At 42.8% G+C, this 27,505-nt stretch overlaps 1 protein-coding gene across 3 annotated transcripts; it reads right to left on the minus strand.

Moving 5' to 3' along the window:
• Nucleotides 1–12,071: 12,071 nt before the first annotated feature.
• Nucleotides 12,072–22,006, minus strand: AMER2 (APC membrane recruitment protein 2). 3 transcript variants are annotated; one of them, XM_019736570.2, is made up of 2 exons: nucleotides 21,092–22,006; nucleotides 12,072–20,713 (listed from the first exon to the last, which is right to left on the minus strand). In XM_019736570.2, the coding sequence occupies exons 1-2, from the start codon at nucleotides 21,873–21,875 to the stop codon at nucleotides 19,845–19,847; spliced, it is 1,653 nt and encodes a 550-aa protein (XP_019592129.1). In that variant the 5' UTR covers nucleotides 21,876–22,006; the 3' UTR covers nucleotides 12,072–19,844. The 3 variants fall into 3 exon arrangements, with proteins under 3 accessions (XP_019592129.1, XP_019592128.2, XP_019592127.2); XM_019736569.2 differs by having other exon boundaries at nucleotides 20,885–22,006; XM_019736568.2 differs by having other exon boundaries at nucleotides 12,072–22,006.
• Nucleotides 22,007–27,505: the final 5,499 nt, after the last annotated feature.

Genomic DNA, 27,505 nt, shown 5'->3' on the forward strand with positions numbered 1-27,505 from the left:
TGTTGTTGCCCAAAGGAAGGAGAATGGATCCTAGGAAGGCAAGTTCAAGAGCTGTCCATTGCAGCAGAATTCTGTCTCCTGCCTTGGGTTCCAGATTCCCTCTGGATAATCTCAACTACTTCTGTGATTTCAACCACTGCCATGACTTTCGACCTTCCTCTCTGTTATAAAACTTACTTTGATTATTTTTGTCCCATGAAACAGAAATTTCAAGTCACTGAAAGATATGGCCTAGTTGAAAGGGATGTTTTTAGAAGGAGGTGGGGGGGCACTGTCTTTTCATTCCTTATCAAAGACAATGGTAAACAACATTCTGAAATGAGTCGCATGACTTCTTATCATCTGCTGAAATGGAATCGTCTGCTGTTGGATAATCCTGCTCAGTTTGTCAATGGTAGACACAGACATTTTTGTCCACAAAAGGGACTCATTTTAAAAATATATTTAGTATTATTTCTCCAGGAACAGAACTCTTGGGTCTAGGAATATTTAATTGAGATATTTAATTACTCATTTATCTCATTTAAGGAAGGTTCAATGGTCACACCTAATCCCAATTCTCTTAAGCTTCAAGCAAGCATGATCTTTGGCGTTGTATTTTCTCCTCCCTTAGTGGCAAAGAGGCACACAGGTCTGGGTGGGTGACTACCTTAAAACCAGTTTCTTCAAATATGTTCCTGAGATAGAGGAAAAATAGATTATGACCTGGTTTTATCTGGTGGTATCTGATAACATTTCCAAATACTATCTCCACCCAGACCTAAAGTTTCCTATCTTTAAAGAGCATTTTTATCTCAAGGTCCTGAAAACATCACAACTCAACACCCTTCAACTCATTTTCAACATTTGCTTTTCATTCAATATTCCCTGTTTCAACTAATCACCACCTATCTTTCACCAAATTAGAAACTTCTAAGTCCTCTGTCATCTCTTTCTTTCATATTTGATTGGTCATCAAGTATGTTACTGTCTCCTAAATCTCTCTCAAATCTGTATCTTTCTCTCATCCTCTGCACTTGCCCTAATTAATAAGGCCCAGTTCAGGAGTTGTGGGCACCTTGTTTGGAGTTATAGCAAAAGCCTGGAAACTGTTTTCCCAACTGCAGTCTTACCCTTCTCCATTCCAGCCATCACTGGAAAAGAGAACCAGACTAGGATCTAACTTTAGACCTGTCACCATGTAATCTCAAGAAAATTATTTCTCTTCTTGGGACTTCAGTTACCTCATTTGTAAAACAAAGGGGTTGGAGTACATAATCTCCAAGGTCCCTCCAGCTCAAAAGTTCTAGAATTTTAGTTCCAACAGTTCTGCCCTGCCCCATTTATCTCACAGGCTTACTGTGAAAATTAAGAGATCACATGTATGAATGTGCTTGAAACCTCTGCCATATTAGGTTTTAAATCTCTAGGCATATGATTCGTTACTGTTAATTCATCAGTGTCACTTACAACTTGCATTGAAGGTACAATAGATAACAGCCGACATTTATTGGGCACTTACTGTGTGCAGATACGGTGCTAAGCCGTATGCAGTCATTATCTGTTTTCATTAACTAATAGAGAAGGGGAAGTCTGTCATCACTTACTAGTGATTGGAATGTCGTCTGCCTGTTAGCAGGTCGGCCACCATTTGCTGCATCAGGTTTTCAGGTGAGTGGAGACAGACAGGCAGAGCAGATGCAAAACTGCTGGGAACATGTCCATGCAGCAACAGAACCGCAGACAGACAGGGACACCCCAGGCAGACAGCCCTGTCTGTGTGCAGCATCCAGTAACCACATCCTCAGGAAGCAAAGTCACGGCCCCACCCACAAAGGCCAAGTACATGACCGCAACAGCTCTAGGTCCCTCAGAGATCTTTCCTTCTGCGACCCTGGGCACCGGGAACCACCGACCCACAGTCTTTCTCCACCGTCTTATAATGCCTGCCAGAGGCAGAACGTCGTCTTTCTTTTGCTCTCTTTCTTTCTTTGTCACTTTCAAATGAGCCGGTCCCCCTGTCATTCAAATTTTCTCACCTATCCTCACTACCACTCTCCGCCTCCTCCCACTCCAAATCTTGAGCAGGAAATCTAGACCTCAGGAAAAGTCTGTCTTCTCCCTAGGTCTCAGGTTGGGTCCTTTAGGAACAGAGCCAATGTGGGGACTCCTGGGCAAGCGTGTTATTCCTGGAGGTCTTCTAGGAGCATCCCATAAGGGAGTAAAGGATGGAACAAAGGAGACAGGAAAGCGAAGCTAGGTGTGGTTTGGGGTGAGTCTCTCCTCAGCCTGGTCCCAGGGGGTCCCTGGAGCATATATTCCACTGCAAAGTCTGTCTCGCCTTCAGCCCTGGGAGCAGGGCTTAAGGACCCCTCTCCAGTCACTGGGGTGGGGGCAGCCTCCAGGCAGTCCTGGAGAAATAGCACCAATGCACCCCAGGAAGAATCCCAGAGAGGTGGCAGGTGTGAGTCATTATCAGCAGCACCTGAGCAGTCTTTAAAGTGCTCCCCAGGGACCTGGGCAGGGCTCCATTATTATCTGTGACAGCCTGCTCTCCTTCGCTTCTTTATTGCTGTCTCGTATTTAATTACTTAGGTAGCAAGGGTGGAAAATTGCTTTACTAGCCAGCACCAGATTGCTACTAGAGAAACACCTGAGTTGGCCTATCTGGGGAAGGTGTGAGAGCCTGGTCGTTCAGAGATAGGGCAACAAAAGGGAAAATTCGGGCAGGCAGTGTATAGAGGAAGAAAGCCAAATGGCAAATACATCTAGAAAAAGTGCTCAACTCCCAGCTAGAAGCTGACTGGTGAGGAGTGCAAATGCATTGCTCTCTTGCCTCAAGGTAGGACAGCCTTTGTGGTGAAACATACTCCAGAGCCCCCCAGCGATCAGGCTGAGGGGACTCCCCCAAAATCACATCCTAGCTTAACTGGATTTCCCACCATTGGAAGGATGGCATTTGAACTCAAAAGACCAGGTAACCCCGGCTGTCACTTATGTTACATTAGTAATATACAACCATATTGCTTTCTGATTTTTTAAAAATTAAAAGTGTATTAAACCTGTGTATTTACCTCTGTTCGTAATTGCATATCACACTGGAATCTGTTGATGTTATGTTGGTGCAATTGCTGTTATTATCTAATAGCTCTTGGGGGCAGAAATGATTGAAATCGATTTTTCCAATATAAAACAGGGCGGTAACTGAAATTACTGGCCACGCTCTTGAGTTTCCCTAAAATATGAGTGAATCTCCCATGAGTCAGGGCACCTCATGACTGTGAGAAGAGCAAGGGCCCCCAAGCTTTCCCTATCACAGCCCTCATAGAAAATGACAATTTTATACAGCACCGTGGAGCACAGTAGAAAAGATCTGGGACAACTATATGGGACTTGGTAAAAAGACATTACATTTTCTTCTTCTTATATCATATAATTGTGACAAGAAAATGAGATAGGAAGTATCAGGGAAAATATTTAATATTGACTTCCCATGACATTTTCCAATAAAATCTCTTCAAGAACGTGATGGAGAAATTTGCGCTTGTCTTCCTGGGCGTGGCTGTCTCTCTCAGGTGTTAAGCTTTACGTGGCTCCACATTTCTTTCCTAGTTCTTGATAGTCACCATTAAGGAGAAAATGTTCACCCAAATGGGTAATAAAAAATTGAAAACCATTTCACAAACCTTTCAAACATTTATAACAGTTGAAGTTAGGTTTAAAGAATCTAGCAGCTCTTCCTTTTCTTTCCTGATGGAAGTTTTTATAACAAGGGCAAATGGATTTTGAACCCAATTGGCCTTTTGACACCAGTGATTACGCAATGTGGGAGCTCTCCTTTGCTTTCCTCACATGTATGAAACCAGTCACCTGGAGGACAGCCACTCTGCTAAAAGTGCCTCTCAGCTGGAAACAGACAGAGCGCACTAACTGGGAAGACAGAGCGTGGGGCTTGCCCCCCTGACTCCCACAGCCCAGCCAAGCCCTCCTCCACTGCAACCCTGGCTGCACTGTGGGCTGTAGCGCCTGCCCCTGGCACCTTTCCAATACAAACTCCACTCGTATCTCTGCCTCTTGTCCGTCAAATGAGCAGCAGGTGACTAAGGTGGATTTCCAGGTTCTCGATCACCTTGCTTGCCTTTTTCTTTTTTTCAGCACTGCAGGGAGTCCCACGTTTTCTCATCCATTCTTCAGTCTGTGGGTACCATGGGATAATGTCAGGCTCTCTACCCCTGCCCAAGCCACTCTCTAAAATTCCCCAAACCAGGTGTGGCCAGCCACTCTAGCCCTGGAAAGCTGCCCAAAGGGCTGAGGTCATTTCCTCCAAGCACACCTCTGAGGCATATCCAGCTAAAGCCATAAGCAGGGAGTGGAAAAGTAATGCTTTAAAGGTTCAGAGAAATAGCCTCATAAAACAACTGAAGGGGAGGGTAGCTGGAAGGTCAATTGGGCATATAAACTATGAAACTATCGTATCAATTTTTATTTATTTATTTATAGATACGATAATGAAAATAATTTTTAAAAAGTTTTATCTGGGTCTTAAAAAATTAAGTCCTTTTTTTCACCATATCCCTGCAATTCTGCCATCCAGTTCTGGAGTCAGCCTAGATTCCACACATTAAGGGCACAGTAGCTAACTGTCCTCATTGCAGATGCCAGCCATAAGTTCTGGAGTCCCCAGGTCACTTGCACTTCAGACTAACTGGTTACAAATTTGAGGGTTTCCAAGGCCCTCTCAGGTTTGATAATTTACTAGAATGACCTAGAGAACTCAGGAAAGTGCTACAATTACCGTTATTAAAAAAGAAAATAAGTCAGGACCAGCCAAATGATGACACACACAGGGCAAGGTCTTGTAGGGTCCTAGACATGGAGCTTGTGTCCTCTCTCGTGGAATCATGGTGTGTCACCCTCCCAGCACAACAATGTGTTCACCAACCAGGAAGCTGCCCTGAGAAGACTCTGGGTCCAGAGATTCTACTGGGTGTCATTACATAAACAGGATTAATTAAACCATTGGCCTCAAGATTGATCCCAATCCCTAGTCCCTGTCCCCAACTTGGATGTTGGAATGTCAAGACAATACCACATGGCTCAGAGCCCCAGCCCTCTAATACCACATGGTCAATCTTCCTGGTCTGACCAGTCCCCATCCTAAGTCACCTCATTAGCAAAAGCTCAGATGTGGTACAGGGACCCACCCCAAATTCCCACCATGGACTGTCACTCAGGAAAATTCAGAAATTTAGAGGTTATCGCCCAGGAAGTGGGAACAAAGACCAGACAAATTCTTTAATTACAATTATCCTAAATAACACTAATTTATCAATACAAGTCTCTCAGCACAAGCCTCCCAGAAAAAGTAGGTTTTATATGGATTTTCCCCCTAAGGGAGAACAAATGAATTGTTGGGAAGGTAATTGTGGGATAACGGTCAGTATGAGAGAAGGTTATTAAGAGAACAAAGAACAACGATGGCAGGAAGAAGGAAAGATTATAACCAAAATACATAACCTGAAAAGAAATGATCATTTAAAAAATGCATGTCCTTGGGGTCTACTATAGACCATTGAAACGAATGGAGCCAAATAGTGTTTCACCTTTTATTGCTAATGACCGACAGGTTGACGGATAACACTACCAGAAACCAATATACTGTTGAACATAATGTTGGGCGTGGACTTGCCAGTTGCTAGGGCTCTCCACTTAGAAATCTGCCCAACACCCACCAGACAGCCACGTATTGATGAGTAAGGTCATGTATCAGGACTGGTGCATATGTGCAAGACTGAGAAAACGAGGTGTGACACAAGTTTTCTGAAATGCAGCTCCATTGGCAAAAGAAAGATTCGGAAGCTTGTTAAGAAACACTGCCATCTGAAAATAAGTCTGAGACATAGATCTGTGAGAAATCGGTGTCTTCTGGGAGGTACTAGCAAAGAAAGATCTTTTTAGATGATCACTATATTCTTGCCTGCCAACTTGGAGGGCCTGGTAGATGAAGAAAGACAAAGGGCAAAGATAACAAATGTGTTGGCCTTCATTTTCTTCAAAGTGGGAACATAATACTGAAATATAATCCTGTGTACATGTGATTTTTTTTCATAATCATTTCATGAAAAGTGTATAATTTTGTACCAGAAGGGATGTACAATTTTTCTAAAGTTTGAGACCTTGATTACATCTGTTTGATACATTCCTCACTAAATATTAAAGGGGGCTTCCATACGTCTGGACATTTGATATTTGTAAACCCATCATGTACATAACTCATAAACCTTCACTTCCCTGATAAGAGAAAGAATATTATTATTAAAACTTTAATCAAAGACATCAATATTTCATCCATTGTAAAATGCACATTTTCACAATTTTATACTCTAAAATTGGGTGCATATGTCAAGTGGTGGTGTCTTATGATTATAATTGCCAGCATTCTTTTCCTTCATGATACACAAGGGAATGGCACATTTATAGCATCTTAGATCGGATGAAATATGGGCTACTGCTTAAAATAATGTTACTAGACAAAATGTTTAAAGTTTAAAGTTCAAACTTAAAGAAACCCATTGTCCTGAAGAGCTTCAATCCTTCATGACAGGAATTAGGTGTCTGAATTCTAGAACTGTTAAAAACTGTCTTTAGGCATGTGAATCTATGGCTTTAAGACAGCACGTGGTTGTCCTTTAATCTGTTAATGTGGTGAATTATATTAATAGACATTTTTATAGTGAACCATATTTGCATTTCTGAAATAAACCCAACTTAGTACAAGTATTGGTTTTACAGACTACTAGATTCAATTTTCCAATAGCTTATATGGAAATATTAAATTCCATGATAGAGAGATCTTTGTAATTTTCCTCAGCCATGTGCATTGAGAAATGGTTCTTCTCTCTCTTAAAGAGATGGTGTTAGATTGTGCTTGCTTACCTGATGATTCCATGTTTGGTAGAACATTGGTTCTGCCATCTGGTTTTACTCCTTTTTTTGTCTGGAGGGAGAGGGAGAGTTTTAACTATCAATTCAATGTCTTTAATAGTTTTAGGATTCTTTAAGTTGTGTATTTCTTTTCAAGTCACTTTTGGCAATTTATATCGTCTTTGGAATTTGTATATTTTGTCTAAATTTTAAAACTTTTTGACATAACTTTATTTAGAGCATTCTTTTTCTTTGGATATCTGCTGCAATGGTAATTATGCACGATTGGTATCTTCTCTATTTTTTTTCTTAATAAATATGATTAAATGTTTTTCAAAAAAATCAATTTTTGTCTTTGTTGATCCACTTTAGAGTATCTTTTTTTTCTGTCTCATTACTTTCTGCTCTAATCCATATTACTTCTTTCTCATTTATACTTTCTTTGGGTTTAGTCTGTTAATCTTTTTCTAACTTCCTAATTTTATTAAAATGGATACTTAACTCATTAGTCCTCAGCCTTTTATCTTTACTAATCTAAGCATTTTAGGCTGTAAAATTTCTTCTAAGTAGCCGTTATCTATCCAAGGTCTGACTATTAAGTTCACCAACTCATCCTAGAAAAAGTTCTACATACCTCATTGCTGAATATCACTACGGTCACCTTCGAAGTACTCCCCCTGGGAAACTATGTTCCTACTCCAGGACCTAGTCCACCCTTCAAAGCAATTTTGGAACTCTTTCTGGAATGGCCATTAGAGCTGTCATCATATTACCCTTGATGTCCCAAATGTCATCAAAATGTCTTTCGATATTACCTTCATCTTCGGGTAAAGAAAGAAGTCATTGGGGGCCAGATCAGGTGAGTAGGGAGGGTGTTCCAATACAGTTATTTGTTTACTGGCTAAAATTTCCCTCACAGACAGTGCTGTGTGAGCTGGTGCATTGTCGTGATGCAAGAGCCATAAATTATTGGTGAAAAGTTCAGGTCATTTTCGTCTAACTTTTTCATGCAGACTTTTCAGCACTTTCAAAGAGTAAACTTGGTTAACTGTTTGTCCAGTTGGTACAAATTCATAATAAATAATCCCTCTGATATCAAAAAAGGTTAGCAACATCGTTGAAACAAGTTCGTGAATTTAATTGTCAGACCGTATTTCATGTTTTAATACACAGTGTTTGCACTTCTAATTATTTTCTAATATCCATACTTATCCTTTGATCCACAAGTTATTAAAAGGTTCATTTAGAATTTTTTCCAAATGTATGGAGCGGTTTTAGTTGTCATTTTACTACTAATTTCTAGTATAGTTGTATTCTAGTGTTAAAAAGAAACAACAGACCCAAAATGGAGTAACTTGTGCTGAGCCCCACCAAGACTTAATACCTGACCTAAGTTCAGTTCCAGACTCTCCCAGGAATAGAATGTTAAACCACTCAGTATGGAATCTCCTGGTCTGCCCTAGTGAGCTTCTGCCTGATAAGACCCCTTGCTTTCCCCTAAGGGAAGGTAACCCTGCCTGAAATAATCCACTCTTTTCACTTTCTTGTCCCTGCCAGTTTCTGCCTGTAAAAGCCTTCCATTTTGTACAGCTCCTCAGAGCTCCTTTATATTTACTAGATGGGATGCTGTCTCATTCATGAATTATTCAAGAGAGCCAATTGGATTTTTAAATTTACTTGTTGAATTTTTATTCTGTAACAATGGTAAGAGAATATATTCTGCATGGAACTGATTTTTTTGAAATGTGTTGAGACATACTTCATGGCTTAGGATGTAGTCAATTTTTATAAATGTTTTATTTGTACTTGAAAATAATGTGGATTCTCTAATTGGTTGATCCAGGTTTATATATATGTCCAAATGTGTTGCTCAAATCTTTATTCTTACTAATTTTGTGTTCTGCTTGATCTTTCAATCACCAAAAATATGCCTACAAAATAGTTCTTCTAGTCTAATTGTGGATTTAACTATCTCCTGTACGGTCCCCAGCCCATTCTTAGACCATGGAACCCAAAGTTCTAGGCCTCTAGACGTCAGTAATTACATCCAGGGATTTCTGGCCTCCCTTCCTTGATAGCGCAATAACTTATTTAAATAAATAAAAATTAACTTTGTCAGGCATTTTTCAGTGTTCTATATAAAAATTTTAAAAATTCTATCTAATATTTTGTATTGCCAAAAACACTTAAGATCTCTAAGCCTCACCTTTTCATTGAAAAATGGAAATAATAATATCTGAGGTTGGGGTCACCCAGGAAATGACAACAAGACAGAGATTTGTATGCAGGGAGTTTATTGAGAAGTTTAAGTGACCTTAGCAGAGGGGCTGGTGTAATAGCTCACTCACTCATACACACCACACTTAGCACAGAGCCTGCCACATTAAGTAGTCAATATTTGTTGAGCCAAATCACATTCCATGAATGCATTTACTGTCACATATAATGGATATGAGTTTTCCATCAGATGGAAATCTGCTACAAGAATGTGACATTGGATCTGGGACGCCCTCGCTTGAGCACCTGGCAAAAGTTGTCCCTAAGCTGCCCAAGAGAAGCAGAGTCCTCTAAAAAGTACCTATGTTCACTGAACAACAAAGCCAACACAGAAGTAGCTTCTGGCACCGAGAGCAACTATTAAGGACTCTCAATTACTTCTAAAAGGTCACTTTTACCCAGGGCATGGGGAGTATAAAAATCTTAAGAGTTGAGAAGAAAACTAACCTCTCAGAAGCCAGAAAAATGTTTTTCAAGAAGCTAGAAAAACATGTAAGGGCTGATTTTAAATGGGAACCCACTCCCTGATGGAACACAAATGCACACTTTGCTGCTTCCCCCCGGGAATAATGACGAGCAAGGGATGTGTCTGCAGCCCTGCATCCTGGTCTTTGCTTCTATTCCTTCTTGGGACTATCCCTTTCCCCATCCCATCACCTAACACCCTTGCTGGTTCATAAGCCCCTAACATATCCTGGAGTGCGCAGGAGTCTGCGAGTACACAGCATAGGTGGATGGGGAAAATTCAAGGACAGTTTTCCATTGCTTTATTCTCTCAGTTTAGATTTACAACATTAGACTCTTGCTTCAGAGATACATGTTTTCACTCCCCTTTGGTTCACAGTTGCTTCCTCAGGATTCTAAACCTACAGCTTAAAGTTCTCCACACAGTGAAAACATAAAAGGTAAAAATTGTGTATACCCGTAACACTCCCCTGTGAAGTCTCACATCGGAGATGGCCATCCATCCATCAGTATGTCTGGTGTAGCCAACAAAACCCTTGGTGTCCGAGTAGATGGTGTTTCTCTGACTGAGCACTGGATGAGATTGCTTAGAGTTTGAGTACCAGGTCGTATGAAAACAGTGTTATCATGAAGTTCCAGACTCCCACATCCTACTCAGGGCAGAGGGGTGCTCGCGCTGTGAGAAGTATTCAGGAGATGGGGCCAGTTCAGAGTATAGGCCTTGCTCATTTGTTGCTTGAAACAGCAAAGGAAATTGCCCTCTTGTTTAAAATATTTTCTATTTCTCAAGCCCACATAGTTACATTTTTTCAGGTTACATACACCAACCAGTTCTCTCCACCACAGTAAACCACCTTCAATTATGTTGCACTATCTCTTGCAGCCTGTTGTTTGGTGACTGGAGGAACGCAAGCTCCATTCTGATTTGACCACCACTGTGTCTGGGCATGGCTCTTTTAGCTGTCAACTAAATTTCCAACCGACTCAGCTTCTACCTTTAACTTCTTCCACAAAGGCTAGGCTTTAACTCTTAGGTTCTCTTAATTGTATGTAGGCTTTTCATTCCCAAATAATGTGCCTCAGAATAACACGCGTAAGACCAGCTCTACCCCCATTTGTTTCCATTTTTATCTAAGCACATTTCACCATTCTACAACTCCACCCCAATCCAAGAAGTCCATATTTATCGCCCTTATATCAAGCAAGTTTTCTATTCAAGAATATTTCAAATCCAACCCATAAAGTTTTAATTTTTATAAATGCCTTTTTTAAACAAAAGAAGCTAAATGAACATAAACAAAAAGCATACTATGTCTTAGACAACACCTATCTTTTGGAAAATTAATCACGGTATCACTACCCTATAAATTATATCTCTTCCTTATTTTATAGTGTAGGAAACCATGGCTCACAGAAGTTAAGGAGCTTTCCTGGATTCATAAAGCTAGTAAGTGCCTAAACCAGAGTTTAAACCCAGATTCTCTTTGGTTCCCAAACTTGGTCCTTTTTGCCACACCTTACTACTTCAAAGACTTTAAGGGAAGTCTCCCAGCATCTTTAAGCTTTAGTTTCCTCATTGCCTCATTAAAGGAAGATAGCAGTCAGTTATTTTGAGGTATCTTCCATATTAACTCTAGGAAAAGAGAAAAAGAGGAGGGAAGATGAAGGAGCTGGGAGAATGGGGGAGAGGTAGCAGAAAGGGAGAAGAGGGTTTGTGGGTTTTTATCTAATTGTGGTTTTACTGGTATATATTTACTGCATTAATTATTTACTGTACTAATCAGGTCTGCCTTTGGACGTTTATCCTCATAGCATTCTACAGATAAATACGAATTTTTATTGGTATTCAAGAGAAATGGAACCAACTGCAGTATGAACAAGCCTATTTTAAGAGAGGTATACTTCAAAACAATTTATGCAGCCTTTAATTCTTATTTTTCAAACATAAATTGACACAATCTCATTACTCTTGAAAATACTATGGATTTGAACTATTAGATATATGAAGTGAAAAGATATCCCCCGAAACAAAACAAAATGAAAAACAGGACACAATTTTTTAGAAAGACTCCAACTGGCCGCTCCCTGATAGTCACAGCACATTAGCCGGCCTCACATAGGATTATAAGGAATGGAGATTTTCTGAGTAAAAGGCTCAGAAATCCGATCAGGGTCACAGTAATGAACAAGCTATTCAAAAGGCAACTACTCAAACCAAACCATAATTTTTCACATGTTTACAAAGCGTGGAAAGAAATATTGGCCTCCCATTGGTCTTCCCACCAAATACAGGTACACATACGCACGCGCCCACACACACACACACACACACCCACATTGTTCTCCTCATCATCATTAGTATGAATTCTGAAAATTGGAAAGGCTGTAACTAAAATTCATCCTGGAAAAAATAACAACCAATAAAATTCACTTTAATTGTAAAGGAACAACAAAGTTTATTGACGGAATTAAACACAACAGTTAAAATGGCAGTGTTGTATTTTCATTTGAAGATGTTTGAATGAGACAAGAAAAGTGCTATGAGTCCAAGCTTCGTACATTCATTAAAAGGGTGACTATCAAAAACAGCAACATGCACAATGCGAGAGGTGCACAAAATGGAATTATATCAACAAATATACAAAATACCCAAAATAAAACATTTACAGGTTTAAAAATATAAACATTGGTTTATCTATCCCATTAAACCATTGGAGTGGAGAAAGGAGAAAAGACTCTATTGCTATTTAGAATCCGTGTTTTAAAACAAGTTTTAAAAACATAGAGTAGTTCTGGGAGACAGTTTTTGATGTTGTGGGGGAATTTAGTATTCTATTATAAAAATAATATCTATAAACCTGCTAACAATTTTCCTCCTGTGCACAAAAATAATACAGCCCAAGGCTCGTCCTCAAAGACATGCCTGACTTTCAGGAAAACTAATTAGAGAACTGGAGTTTCCCATTTGGGTTTTCTTTGTCATCATTTTCAAATAACCTGCAATTTGTCATGTTACACTGAGATGTTTCATATCAATAACTTGGGCAAAACCTGAAGTTAGCAATGAGCCTGACTGATAGCTGGAGTCAAGTAAAAATGACAGGCATTTACTTTGCCTATAACATCAAAGCCATTTTCCCTGATATTCTTGATAAAACCACCACTATCAGATCCTCCATGTTCAATTAAATTCACCCTGGAAACAATAAAAACGTTATGCATTACTTTGTTCGAGTTTCTACTCTTTTATTTAGAAATAACTCTGTAATGGGGGATAAATGGTTATGTAGATATTTCAGAAGGTTCACAAATTCCATTTCACATATTAATGAGTATTCACTATGTGCCTACTCTATGCCCCTTTGCAATTTGACCAGATATTTTTTAATATTTCTGCTTTAGTTTATTAAATGATCCAGGTAGATATCTCAGAAAGTTTAATATGTTTCCAATAACCAATAACCTAGGTTTTATTTTATTAAAAATGTTATCTTTTCACATAAAGGAGAAAGTTACTTCACCCAATTATTGAATAATGTCCAAAAACTACCCCAGTTTACAATTCAATAAAATGACCACCTTTTATTGAAATGTTCCTCTGCATCTCATTAAAACGAGGTCTAAAAAAAAAAAAATATTTTTACCAAGTGTAGGTAGCCCATATATTAGTAAAATAACCTTGTTAATTTTACTGTTTACTATTAACCTTGTTAATGTCACTATGATGTAATTTCAAACAAATTTTCCCTAAATACTGAGAGTGGCACCTTTATAGAATCAGAGTGGAAGAAAATTCAGGTTGCAACCTGTCGGATTTACTATTGAAATTGCTTTTGGTTTTATTAGTGACAAAGCAGTCATCAGATTATAAAACCTGTATATAGACCTGCTAGTATGTAACTCTAATTGGTGAATACGGTCCAAAATGTTGACTGACCAGGTGAGAAAAAAAACCTGCCAGACAATGAGATCTCCCTTTTAGACTTGCCTATATAAAGCCATCAAGTAATTAAAAAAAACAAAACACACGAGTTCACTTTTAACTAAAATAGACATCATTTTAATGGCATTTCCAATCATAAAAATCTGGTTTGACTCTGCAGTTCAGAACTTTGATCAGTTTCTAACTTAAAACAAGTTACAGAAAAACTGAATCATATGGCTGATTAAGATTTATAATTAAAGCCAGAGTTATAGAGTCAGATTTCTGGTTCAAATTCTATTACTTATTAAATGGGTGACTTTGGACAAGATATTTGACCTTTGCGAGCATCATTTACTTCCTCTGTAGAATGGAGCCAATACCCACCTTGTCTGGCTCTTGTGAACAGTCAAGATCACAGTAGAAAAGAAAGCACAGAGCACCATCCCAGCACAGTAAACACCCAGTACGTGTTTTACATTAAATTAACTGTTTTAGTTTGTTATTTTAATTTAATGTAAAATACTCAAATTCACGGTGACAGACTTATAGGTAGGTGTTTAATTACTGCTAGTTGAATGAATTAATGAATCAGAAAATATAGGTCAGGATTCAATGGTCGTAGACAGAAGGTAAGATGCTCTACTTTTGAAAGAGCTAGGAGCTTATCTCTGAAGTTCAGGACCATATCAAGGCAAGGGATCCCTCATCTAGTTCTTACCTAAACAAACAACCCGGAACACCCAGAACAAGCCTAGACTGGGCTTGAGGTGAAAACAAGTGGAAAGTGCTCGGAATGACGGCCATCCTCTCAGGGAAGAAGTGTCACCATGGCAACAGAAGAGATTTCTGTACATCCTTTTGATGGTGCTCCCCAGGAGAGGATACCTCCAGAGCAAGGCAGGTTGCCTTCCTATTCGCCTATATTAACAGGTTTCCCTGTCAGTGACGTAAGCTCCACCATCATCTCAGACACAAAACCAACTTCTAGCTTCATGACTTGGCTTAGCTTTTTGTTCTAGTGAAACTGTGCTTGTAATGACATTAAGCAGATTTTAGTTCTTGTATTATTATAAGTCACTAAAGAGTTTAATATCCGTGTCCCAGAGACTAGAAGAAATGGGGAGGGGGACAGAATGGGATAGAAACAAACGAAAATAATGTCATATTAGGAAGATAATATTACCTAACCTATATGGCTCTTAAGGGGCCCAAGTAAATATCTGTGAAGCACCTAGCAGTCACTGGCACTTAGTCAGTACTCAGCAACTGTTAATTGTTGTTATCATGATTGTTATTATTTTTAGAGGAATGTATGTCTGAATCCATACCACCCTCACCCCACAAACTATCAGCAACAAATACCAAAAAAGGTAGATAAAATAGAATAAAGGTGTTTTTTAATGAATATTAAGTCCGATTACAGTACAGCTATGTAGGAAGTCCAAACTGAAATGGGTTTTTATTAAGTATGAGATACAGCGTATGCCCAGTGAAAGTATCGCATTGAATTCAAGTAAATATCAGTCATAAAATGTGCCCTATTTCAATTCTGGAGGCTTTGTGACTTTTTTTTTTCCCCGTGTGAATTTGTTTTTCTTGGGATATAGGAAATGGGTCCAGAAATGCGTTGTGACTATTTTAATCTTTCCTTTTTGAGTTTGAGATGGAACTCCTTTCCATAATCCTGAAACTACCATTCTGAACCACTCCTTAAAAACATCATCTGCAATGAGATAATAATATTCCTTATGAGTGGCTATTGTTGCGATAAACTGTCTCCTTTAAACCATTATTCTCACAGTGAAAAGGCTTTGCAAAGCAATCCATGACAGCCACCAGAAGACCTTCAGAGTGGGGTCAATCCCTGCCCTTGAGGAAGGAGCACACTAGCATTTTACCCGACACTGTTACAGTTGTTTCTTTTTCTGAAGTAAATGCTTCTCTCTTGCTTTCCCACACAGACTATATTAAGACACTAGGCTGTCACACTAGCCTTTTGGTCTCAGACTGTTTTGTAAATATTTTCACGTAACAAATTGAAAATTCCTAAGTAAGAACTGCACTGTCCATGTCTTGGGCTGCCTGGAGAAGGGGGAGGGAAGCAAGTTAGGGCTGATATTTGGGTTTCTCCTCTCATTTCATCCAGGAACTTTAAAACTGGCCACCCTCAGTAGTGACAGGAGGCAACTATGATCCTTTTTCTTCCTTGTGTTCAAGAGTATAAAATTCCTGAATTAATTTCCTCACAATGATAAGGGGAGCAAAGCATATGGGAATGTACTAGAGCATGTCTCAGTAACAGCCAAGGACAGGGGGCCGAGTCCATATAGTCATTCAGGAGAAAAATCTACAATGACTACAAGCAGGAAATGAGTTACACTACGCAAGTGTCAAAACTCGTTAAACCATGAGAAGGGACTCATTACTGCTATCTGAGGGCACTAAGCAAACGTGATGGGAACAAAGGGTGAGAACAGAAAGCTCCATTACTCAATCTCTCCATACAAAATTAAAGACAGAGTCACTGAAAATTAACCTAAGATGTCAATAACGGAAACTCTTTGAAAGTTCAATCAAAGAAACCTTGATGCCTAACATAGCCTTTCTACCTTGATAACTGCATAAGCAAAGGGCTATTCGAATGCTCATTTTAATGCAAATACTTGAAAACTACTTCTGAGATTAATGAATAAACCCTTTACACTCAGTAAATCATCACCTTCATAGATGTTAAACACTTTGTATTTAAGTACGCAGATAATTTGTGGAAAATGTATCTAAAGGAAATCCTTAATGTTCTACATCCCATTGCTGTTATTAGGTAAAATAATAGAAATCCATTTCCTCTTGTGATTATTCAGAATGCTGCAGTAAAATTTCTCCCTATTGGTGCTGATGGAAGAATAAAAGCATCAACCATTAGAGTGGTTCAAGTGACACTGTCTGTGTAATGCTGATATTAAAATCAGGCTGTCTTTGTGCAGAGCTATTAAACTGACTGATAAATTCAGAATCCACAATTGATTTGACTTTTGCTTTTCCAATTTAGTCAGCTCTTTGACTAAAGAGACTTAACCCACCAAGTATCTCAGAATCACACATACAAACTGGAAAAGTGTCATCAGCCCATATCCAGTCCTTTTCTTTTTTTTTTTTTTCCAGTCCTTTTCTTAAAAACAATCAGGAAATATGGCCAAATTTGATAATGCATTAATAATAATTGGAATGGAAATCTATTAAAATTCTAAAAAACAATCTCCATGAACATGAATGAGTGAAAGTAGTCCTTGGTGCACGTGCGCACAACATACACACACACACACACACACACAACTAGGATCCCTTTTCTATGGTTGGAAAAGGGTAAGACACACTCTTCCTGCATTGGTCCTATTTCCCATCAAGTGATCGAGGGTACTTAATTCATTTCCTGAATCCTTCATTAGACTGGTGTAGGTGGAATTCTTACAGATACAGAGTAAAAAAACATGAAAAATTTTGGGGAAAAAAAGTAAAAAACAAAAATTTAAATCTTGTATAACTGGTTAATTGATAGGCAAGGGGAAATTAAGGTAAACTTTGTGGACACTTTCCTTTACTTATATAAAGACAGAGCATAGCAGTGTTAGTGCAGAAATTAGCCCCAAATCTGTGAAAGCAAAAAAAGTTTGTTCCAGTGGTTACAAAATAAATAGATAGACTGCCTTTACAAGATTCTCATCAGTACTTCAGGTTCTTAACTTTCCTGTACAATGAAATGAACAAACATAACTGTGTCATGGATTCATGCAGAGGAGAATATAACCCTTGCACAAGAAGAAAATAAAGATGCCTTGTTTTACAGCTAGGAATAAAATTTATGTCCTTTCTACTCACTAGGGGGAAATGAATGTATTTTGAGTCTAAATAGTACTATAAGCGTTAAATCAAATTTAAATCCCTTTCTCAAGCCAGAAATGATGGCTAAAATACTTCCAAGTTTACGATAGGTGCCTTTGTCTGCTAGTTGGTGCACAGTTGAGTGCATGAGCATGTGTGAGTTGCTTTATGAATTCCTGGTGGTGTATTCAGAGTGCTTAGGGCTATGTCTGAGTGTAGGACCTTATCTATAGACATAAGGAAATTAAATATTAAAACATTACTTTGAAATAACATTAAGGATCAGACACAATGTAATAAAAGCCAGTAATGTGGCTAATAAAGAAATTTGGCAAATCTCTACCACCTCTTCTAATTGAAACACTGTACATTTAAAATGGGGAGCAACCTGCTTTGTGCTACTGGCTCAAATTTGTTTTCCTTGGGTGTCCGTTTATTTTGTTACTTCCTTCATATTATTAAAATAGGTTTTCACATACTTGTCTTACTCTTTCCTTTATAGAACAGAAGACAAACTTAAAAAACATGTAATACCAGTTCATTACTTAGGCAATCTCTCTGGAAAACGAGAGATATATAGAAGTGTTTATGTCATTTACGTATGTGTAGTTTCCTTTGGATATGTCCAATCTTCCTGATACCATGAATCACCTCCAAGCAGAAGCTCTGGTTTTCTGATTAAATACACTGAAGTGCATATCAGACGATGCTATAGAATCATTAGACATAAGTAGCATTCGAGGAACTGCTTCAGTCTATCATTCAAACCACATGGGAACCTTTTCTGAAATACATGTTTCACCTCAAATAATAGAGAACATACACAAAGTAAGCCACTTTTCGAAAAAAATCTTGGCATAAAGTGTTTATGACACATAAGTTTGTCAACGTCATATTCTGAACATACCTGTCTCATTCGTAAGTCTATAGAGCAGAAGTCAAATAGTATGAAAAATGATATTTTTCTATTGTTAGTCATTATGTGTTCCTCATTTTGGACTCCCCATATGGAGGAATGGTTGAATCCGAAAATTTTTATATCGAAGGTGAAATCTCTGAAAACCAAGGCTTGGGGTGAGAAACAAATAGAATCTTACCCAAGACAAGGCAGAACTATTGCTCTGGATCATCAACAATAGATTTTTTTTTCCTGCATTGAAAGCCAGAGAACCCATATACAACAAAAACAGAATTGCTTCAGGTTACACAGCACATAAAAGAACATCAGTGTTTTGGGGACAGTTACCATATCCAGCTATAAAACCAGATTTTAAACTTGAGGTTATGGACAGATTATAAAATGTTAACAGCTGCATAAACTGTAAAATATGCATTATGTACACATGAAAAGGTGATAGTTTATAAATGCTAAAATACGGGGTCTCTTGGTGTTTAGTGAAATCTTTCCCCAATCCTGATTTCTGCACAGGATGGAAAAAAAAAAAAGGAAAAGCCTGCTCTGCTGAGCTTTTTATTTCTCCCCAAACAAATGACTTAAACCAACCAAACCAAAACTCTCCTTTCTTGTCCCAGTGGTAGATATTTACCTATTGGCATACCTAACAACTGAAAGTAGGCAAATTTTCTGCCAATGAATGATGCCCTCTGCCCATCAGGTAAATACCTGGCTCTTTCAGCTTCGTAGGTGTTTTCCACACAGTGATAACAGCAAAGGGTCTTTTCTTTTTTTTTTTCCCTAGAAGGAAGGGAAAGGAAAGGAAAGGAAAGGAAAGGAAAGGAAAGGAAAGGAAAGGAAAGGAAAGGAAAGGAAAGGAAAGGAAAGGAAAGGAAAGGAAAGGAAAGGAAAGGAAAGGAAAGGAAAGGAAAGGAAAGGAAAGGAAAGGAAAGGAAAGGAAAGGAAAGGAAAGGAAAGGAAAGGAAAGGAAAGGAAAGGAAAGGAAAGGAAAGGAAAGGAAAGGAAAGGAAAGGAAAGGAAAGGAAAGGAAAGGAAAGGAAAGGAAAGGAAAGGAAAGAAGGTGTCATGGAAGAAGAGGACTCCTCTGATTCTGGCAGCTTCCTCCAGGCCCTCGGGACCCTGGCATGACCAAATATGGTGTGACACTTACTTCCGTTTGGTTAAGTCCTGTTTTCTGCAAAGGCAAGTAAAGGTGACTTCCGAGTGTTCAGTGCATTAAAGAAAAAAGAGAAAAATATTTTTTAAAGGTAAAAAGGAAAAAAAAGTGCTTGAAAATAATTGTCAGGGACTTTTCTTGGGAGGAGAATCCCATGTGTGGCATCCCCTTTCTAGTGTCTCCTGCCCCAGCTGGCCATTAAGACCTCCTTGTTCTAGGCTCTGGTGCAAGGACAATCCTAAAAGCCTTTCTTAGGGGAAGCAAAACTTATATTAGTGGTTTCCAGAGAATTGTATTCCTTGACATGTGGTCCAACAGAGACCTCACAACTTTTTGGCACTGTCGTGGCACGCAGCTGCCCTGATGGTGGTCCCAGCCAAGCCCCGGTTGCTGACCCTGCGGACCAGCACTTTGGACACGGGGATTTTGGTTCTGGGTACCTCACTCCTGGCTGGTTGCTGGTGCACCACAGGATGGCTCGAGGGAAGGTTCGCGAGGTGCTTGACGCTAATAGGGATCTTAGAGTCCTTCAGCAAACTGCCTGGTGTTCGCAGTGGACAGGTGATGGTGACTGGAGACACGGGCTTTAACCGGGACACGCAGGATGTCTCCTCGTTGGCGGGAGGGACTGCTGGGCTTGCATCCGGATCCGTGTAGAGATCGTAGAGCGCGTCACCACTGTAGCTATCCCGGGGGATGCTTGCCTTTTTCCCGCTGCTCATGCTGTCTTCCTCTGGGCCCGGAGTGGTGGAATCCCAGTAGCCCTCGTCACTGTTGGGGACGCCTTCCTGCTGCTCCTTCTCCAGGTGCTTAGGCTCCTCCTTGGGATGGAGCTCAATGGGAATCCGGTTGAGCCTCCTGCGCTTGACCAAGGACACATCCTTGGCCGCTTCTGCACACCTGGCCTCTTTGGAGGTCTCGGGTACCACCTTGGCGTCCAGTGCTGCCGCCGCCTTAGCCGCTCCCTCCTGGGGCCCTGGTCCTTGATCCTCAGTCTGGGAGAGCATGTCCCAGAATTCCTGGAGATAGGTGTCATCCACCCCATCCGGGCTCGCCATCTCCTCCCCTCCTCCTTGGTAGGCCACCACGCTGGGGTTCTTTTTAGAGAGAACTGGCTTGCCTGGCCCGGGGGCATGCTTGTCACAGCTGGGACCTGCCTCGTCCTCTTGGTCTGCAATAATATCTCCACAGCCTGTAAGAGAGTCAAAGCTTTTCAGTGAAGTCACGTCAGAAAACATCAAACAAATACGATCGGCCGATGGGTCTGAGGGTGGATCAACAGAGGAAGGGTCAGGGACGGCAGACGCCCGGCCACTGCCACAGTCGGAGTCGACAAGGGGGACAGTCTTTATCGGAACGTCACCTGTCCTGGAAGCATCCTCGGCCGTCCGGACCTCCCCAGCGCCCAGCTCGGGGGGTGCCCGGGGCTCCTCGGCGCGCCGATGCCCCGCGGCGTCCTCTCCCTGGGCGCCGGTGGCGTTAGGGACCCCGGGGCTCTCGGCCTCTCGGCAGTGGGGCGCTTCAGCGCGATCCGCGGAGGCCAGCCCCGGCTCTCCCCCTCCGGGCTCACCTGCTGGGTCTGGCGGCGCGTCCCTGCTGGGGTTCTCCGGCGCGCACGCGGGTCGGGGCGCTTCCTCCGTGACGCACTCCAGGCTGGCGGTGAGCGACCCCGGCAGGGTGAGGCCGCCCGGGCCCCCCGCGCGCGCCCCGCGCGCCCCCTCCTTGCCGCGCTTGTCCTTCCTGTGCCAGCGCACACTGCTGAAGAGCCCTCTCAGCCCCCTCTTTTGTTTGCCGCCAGCCTTGCCTGCATCTGCTGGGTCCCCTTTGCCATTTTCGGACCTCCCGTTCTTCTTCAAAAGGGAGAAGAAGCTGTGTGACTTAGCCACGGAGCTGCTGGCCAGCGAGCCCACGCCGGGCCCCGCAGCCCTGGGGGGACCCGGGTTCGGCCGACCCCCGCCGCGGCCGCCGCCAGCGTCGCCTCCGCCGCGCGGCTCCTCCTTCTTGCTGCTTTCCAGCACCACCGCCTCGGCGAGTCCGTCGTGGGTCCTGCTCCTCACCATGCCCGTCGGACCCGAGCCTTTCCCATCCCCTTTGTTTTTGACCCCAAATATGCTGGGCATGGTGCCACCCGATTTCCTCTTCTTGAATAATTTGAAAGCAGCTTTGTTAATCTTCCCCGACGGCGGCTCGGCGGCCGGAGTTTCGGCAGCACAATCACAAGGCAAGTCCATGTCTGCCGCGAGGGTCCCGGCCCCGGCCTCCTCCTTCCTCCTGCAGACCCCCGCGGACGCGCGACCGCCGCCGCCGCGCGCGCTGACAGCCCCGCCGCCGCCGCCGCGCTCGCTCGTCTCCATGGAAACCCAGCGGGCTCAGCAGCTTTCGTCAGCCGTGGGCTCGCGCCAGGCCACTGTCATCCGTATTCTAAATCAACCTGAGCCACTCTGCTGCTGCTGCTGCTGCCGCCGCTGCCGGAGCACACATAAAAGACCATCTCCCCGCCCGCCAAGGGCTTATATAACACCCTAACCCACTTCAGATCCATCCGGCTTGGCTTTGCGCTGCATACTAGTTTTTTTGTGGCAAGAGCAGGCAACAGAGCCTCGAGTTGATTGCAGAAATTAGAGTCGTAATTATGGAATCCAAATTCTATCCAATCTTACCCACCTTCAGATTCTGCCTTTAGATTTGCTCTTTCACAACATGCCCCAAAACGGACAAAAAAAAAAAAAAAAAAAAAAAATTCAACCAACACAAAATGCTTAGTCTTCTTATCGCCTATCCTCGACATCATGCGTCTTTGTGTCTTTCCCAAGCCCTTCATGTCTGTCCTTAACATTTGGATACCAAGCCCAGCAGGCATGGGTGTCCGTTTACAGCTGTGTCTTGCCCGGTGCTAAGCACAATCTCCAGGTAGGTCTTGAATCCTTATTATTGCCTGTTCTGATTCTTGCTGCAATAACACCAGCCATCAGTCAAATACAGATTAGCAACCCTCTGCCAGGAAAGTGCAACAGTTCCGTGGGATGGGAGTTGACTGGTCCTTTGGGACTACCATGGCTTTTATCCCAGACTCCAGTTACTGGGACTGAGGTCATCCAAGACACTGCCCAGTCTGCATTTGGTTGCAATGGACCAAGCTGAGGATAGAGGATACAGTTTGAGAACCTCAGGTCCACTCCACAGGTGGTCCGTGGAATCCAGGGTCTACCTTTTCCATCCAGCAGGACATGGGTGTGACTCCTGCCCCTGATGCTGCTACCCCTGCTCCAACACCCCTCAGGGCTGTTCCGCAGCCCCTTTCCCTATGGGGCTTTCCCCTAAGCCTGGCAGAGTCCCTGCGTGCCCAGGAACCTGCAGCTTGATCTGGGAAAAGTAAAACCTAGTCCCAGGTAACAGCCCAACCTAGGGATCTGCTCTGACTTTGAAGGTGACTGCTAAATTGTAACCTTGGGGCCGGCCTGTGGCTCAGGCGGTTAGAGCTCCGTGATCCTAACTCCGAAGGCTGCCGGTTGGATTCCCACATGGGCCAGTGGGCTCTCAACCACAAGGTTGACGGTGCAATTCCTCGAATCCCACAAGGGATGGTGGGCTCTGCCCTCTGCAACTAAGATTGAACACGGCACCTTGAGCTGAGCTGCCGCTGAGCTCCCAGATGGCTCAGTTGGTTGGAGTGCATCCTCTCAACCACAAGGTTGCCGGTTGGACTCCCACAAGGGATGGTGGGCTGTGCCCCCTACAACTAGTAACGGCAACTGGACCTGGAGCTGAGCTGCGCCCTCCACAACTAAGACTGAAAGAACAACAACTTGACTTGGAAAAAAAGGCCTGGAAGTACACACTGTTCCCCAATAAAGTCCTGTTCCCCTTCCCCAATAAAATCTTAAAAAAAAAAATTGTAACCTTGACACTTGATTTCATGATCCTGGCTGAGGGTTTATTAGCACAAAATGTGGAGAGTATGTACATACATATAATTTCTATATGTTTAATAACATTTTAAAATATGTAATAATGTTATATATTATTTATTGCTGTTTATGAAATGTTGTTTATGTAAAATGTGTAATATTTACAGATATACAGAGAGCAACCTTTTCCTGAACCATCTGGAGCTTCATTTCTGGTGTGCTACTTGCATTATACTCAGAAACCCCAATCGCCATTGGTTGAGATTAGAGTTTTACTGGTAACCTGTCGGTCAATGCAGCTTCTGTAGCATGGAACACAGCTGGTTTGAATATAGGCCTTGGAGTTAACAACTGTATCCTTGCCTTTTCCTGTTGATTTTTACCAAGAACACTGCTTTGTAAAATTAAGAAATCAGTGAGTATAGATTCAGGAGAGGTTTTTATTCCCAGCACTCTAATCCCATCAACTCTCTCCCACTCTTAGCATGCATCTCTCCCAGACAGGGTATAAAGACCAGAGAGAGGCTGTTTCCAATTCCAGTTGACCACTTGCCATGGTGAATCAGGGTCCTCCCTGCCTCGGGGAGAGAACAGGTGTGAGGAACTACAAAGAGAAACTCATTTGTTATCTCTTCACAACCTTTTGAGGACAATTGAAAATCTTTCTCAGTTCTTTTACACACACCATACAATTGCTTAGCGATGTGGGTTATTACAAAACTGTGAACCTGAAGCAGTTTGTGACTGGGCTCAGGGAAACTGAAGCAGTCTATAAAAATCTCTGGTTCTCTAGCCCTGAGCGGACACTTGGAATTAGGTGAACCTACTTATCCACTGGGAACTCTGACCTAGTAGGACAGGTCAAATGTCAGACTCATTTACATGAGAATCCTTGAGCCTCCCGGGAGAAATCTGGCAAGGACTTTGGGCTGGATATCATTCCTTTGGGACACAGACACTCAAACAAAGAGAAAGGGACAAAGCAGTCTTCAGTCTGGGGAAGGTGCCCCAGTGACAGTGGGCAGTTATCGGCCTGAGGTAGGAGAATGTGATGATGCCCGTCCCCGCCACCCCCAACCATAGGAAGACAGGAAGGCATGGGCAGGGACAGCATTAGAAGCTGTGGTGTCAGTGAGGGTCCTTCTGTATCCTCCAATCCAAGGTCTTCATTATGGGGACTCTCAGAGGAAGGACAGTGAAGCCAGCTTACAAGGACCGTACCACAAGAACCAGACAGATGAGGAGAACACTCTTCTACCCCACCCCCACCAGGTGAGGGGGAGGGTTGAGTTATAGTCAAAGGCTATTGTTAGGAATGAGCGCAAAGGTTTACCTGCACCTTCAGTTGTTGCTCTTCACTGTCAAGTACAGGGAAGCAAAAGACTGCATTTGCACAAAATGGTGACTTTTCCCCCTGAAAGACAGATTGTGACAGTGATGATAACTTTACAAGAAGCATCCCCTGTTTGGGGTTATGGTTTCATCTTTCATTATTTCTCCCCTCCCCTGCAATTTAGATCATGAACAGAAAATTCAAGTGGAAAGGGATAGAGAAAAGGGCTGAGGGCAAATGTTTCAGGCAGAAGCTGTTCCAAAATGACAGGATGCTTCACAAATGTAAACAGCAAGTGGGTTCTGCTGGAGACATGTGCGTGCTTTTCTTTTTTGGCACAAGGGAGGGTTTATTGTTCAGCAGGGCTTCTCTCTCTGTGTAGCTAGCGTCTGTGGAGCAAGATAATCAAAGCAAGGAAAAAAGAGAAACCCAGGAAGAAGCATTTGAGAGCTTATTCTCACCGTTGTCATCAATTCAATTTTCAGGGTGTCTTCTAACCAGCCCGGCCCCTGCCTGTGTCCTAAGCTTACTGAGTGGAATTTTCAATCTGAGGGGAACTTCACAGAAGATAATGTGGAAAAGGCTGGGTGAGGAGCTGCCCTTCGAGCTATGGTGTGGGCGCTGCTGTGGAACACCTCATGTCACAACATCCCCAAGAAGGAGGCTGCTGGTTTCTAATCAATGAAGTCGGAAAATGATACCTGAATTGGGACCAACACCTCCCATCCCCAGACCTCTCGGCCTGCTCTGGACCCCAGCCTAATTGGAAATACCGGCTCCCTACGCCGTCCATCTCCACCTGCCACGCCATCATGACTGCCATCCAAGGTGAGATGTAGAAGACCTGTGATGCCAGTGAAGACCCTCAAATATCTTCCAACCCAGGGTCCCTGTTATGAGGACCATCAGGAAGAGCCCCAGCTTTGCTAACCTTGGCCCTGACCCCCAGTCCACTCTGTCCAGATATCCGAGGCCTGTCCTTGCCCTCTGAGGGATGCCGTGGGCCTCATACAAGCTGACACCACAAGGTGAGGTGCACAGTTGCCAGGAGAGAATGGTGTGGATGTCTCTTTCAGGGAGCCTGGCCCAGGGGTCCGACGCTCTGGCACTTTCCTGTACCCTCCTTCCTGGGTGGGCAGGTGAGGATAAGAGACATCTGGGTGCAGTGAGCCCTGAGTTAGACTGATGTTTTTATTTTCTTTTGCATGTTTTGATTCCTGATTTTTCCTGAACGTCGCTTTCACTGTGGGTTAATAGCTGTTCCGGGTATATGTTTATTCAGAGGAGAAATTCATTTCTAATTAGCGACATGCAAGTGTAAATAGCCCAGCAAACTTGTAATTTTCCACATTAACCCCAAGGCACAACTGAAGCTGCCGAGGGCAGAGCGCGCATCTCAAGAGGAGAGAGGGTCCCATGCTGACTCTGGAGGGACCGGGAAGCTCAGGGCGTGAGGTGTTCTGACTCAGCAGGTGTCATCACTCATAAGATGTCACCGGGGCCTGCCCCCATGGGTGTGAACCTGGATCCTAGGACAAGGCGGTGCACAATAAAAAACCAAATACAAGCAAAATGAGCACTTCTCTGTGACACTGGTGGATCCCAGGGGGCATGGGCCATGTAGCAGCTGGCAAGGCTGGCACTGGGCAGTTTCCAGGCCTCTCTGCCAGCTTCTGGTGACTGCTAGCAACCACTGACACCCCTTGGCTTCTAGACACATCATTCCAAACTCTACTGTTGTCTCTCCATGAGGCTCTCCCCCACGTGTCTATCTGTGTCTCCTTCCAGCTTATAAAGACAACAGTCAGATGATGTTGAGGGCCCACCCTGCTGGGCGTGACTTCATCTTAATTTACACCTTAGTTACATCGGGCGGAGACCCGATCTCCAAATAAGGTCACATTCGCAGGTACCATGGGTTAGGAATTGAACATATCTTTTGAAGGACACATCTCCCCACAGCAAGTATCACTGCTGGCAGTGGAGCCAACACTTCACCTTTGTTCCTTCAATGCAGTCACCACCAGTGACCTTGGCACAGGCGTTAATGTTGGTGGGTTCAAACTGGACATGTGTTGTTCCAGCAAGTGTAGGTCCTCGGCAGATTTCAAGGTCACGGATGGCATTTCTGGGGTTGCTGGCAATGAGAAGAGAGTATCACTGCTAGCCGGAGTAAACAAGAAAGAAAATGGTGGTGGCCAATGGTGGAAGACTAGATCTTGGCATACATATCTCTGAGGATTATCCAGGAGGAACCTAACAGGTATGTCTGAGTTTCCACGAAGCGGATAGGATAGAACAAGAGAAACGCTGTGGTGATTATTGTTCTCCTAGCTTCTGCACATAAGCCAGAGTGGCCTGAAAACCATATCACACCATAACCGTTAGTCTGCTCCTCCCCAGAATTCCCTTTTCTCCTGGTCTGCTATTGGGCTAGAGAGGCTCTTAGTATAGAGTCCATCTCAGAGTGGAATGGGGTCCCTTCAAGCTGTCAGCACCAGCATGGGTGCAGGGAAGCCAAAACCAGAGCAGAATTAGGTCAGGAGGGTGTGTGGGCCAGATGCCAGGGCTCTGGGCAAGGACAGATGCATTTTAGGGAGCGGCCAGACTCAGCAGTGGGAATGAGCTAATCCTAGCAGGGATGCAAACGAGAACCGAGTCCAAGAGGAGGGCCCACAGGTGTTAATGAGGAGGCCAGGCACAGGAATTCAAGAGTGTGAACCTGGCAGGGGGCTGCAGAAAA

The sequence above is a fragment of the Rhinolophus sinicus genome, linkage group LG04 (assembly GCF_036562045.2).
Source record: "Rhinolophus sinicus isolate RSC01 linkage group LG04, ASM3656204v1, whole genome shotgun sequence".
Classification (NCBI taxonomy): Eukaryota; Metazoa; Chordata; class Mammalia; order Chiroptera; family Rhinolophidae; genus Rhinolophus; species Rhinolophus sinicus.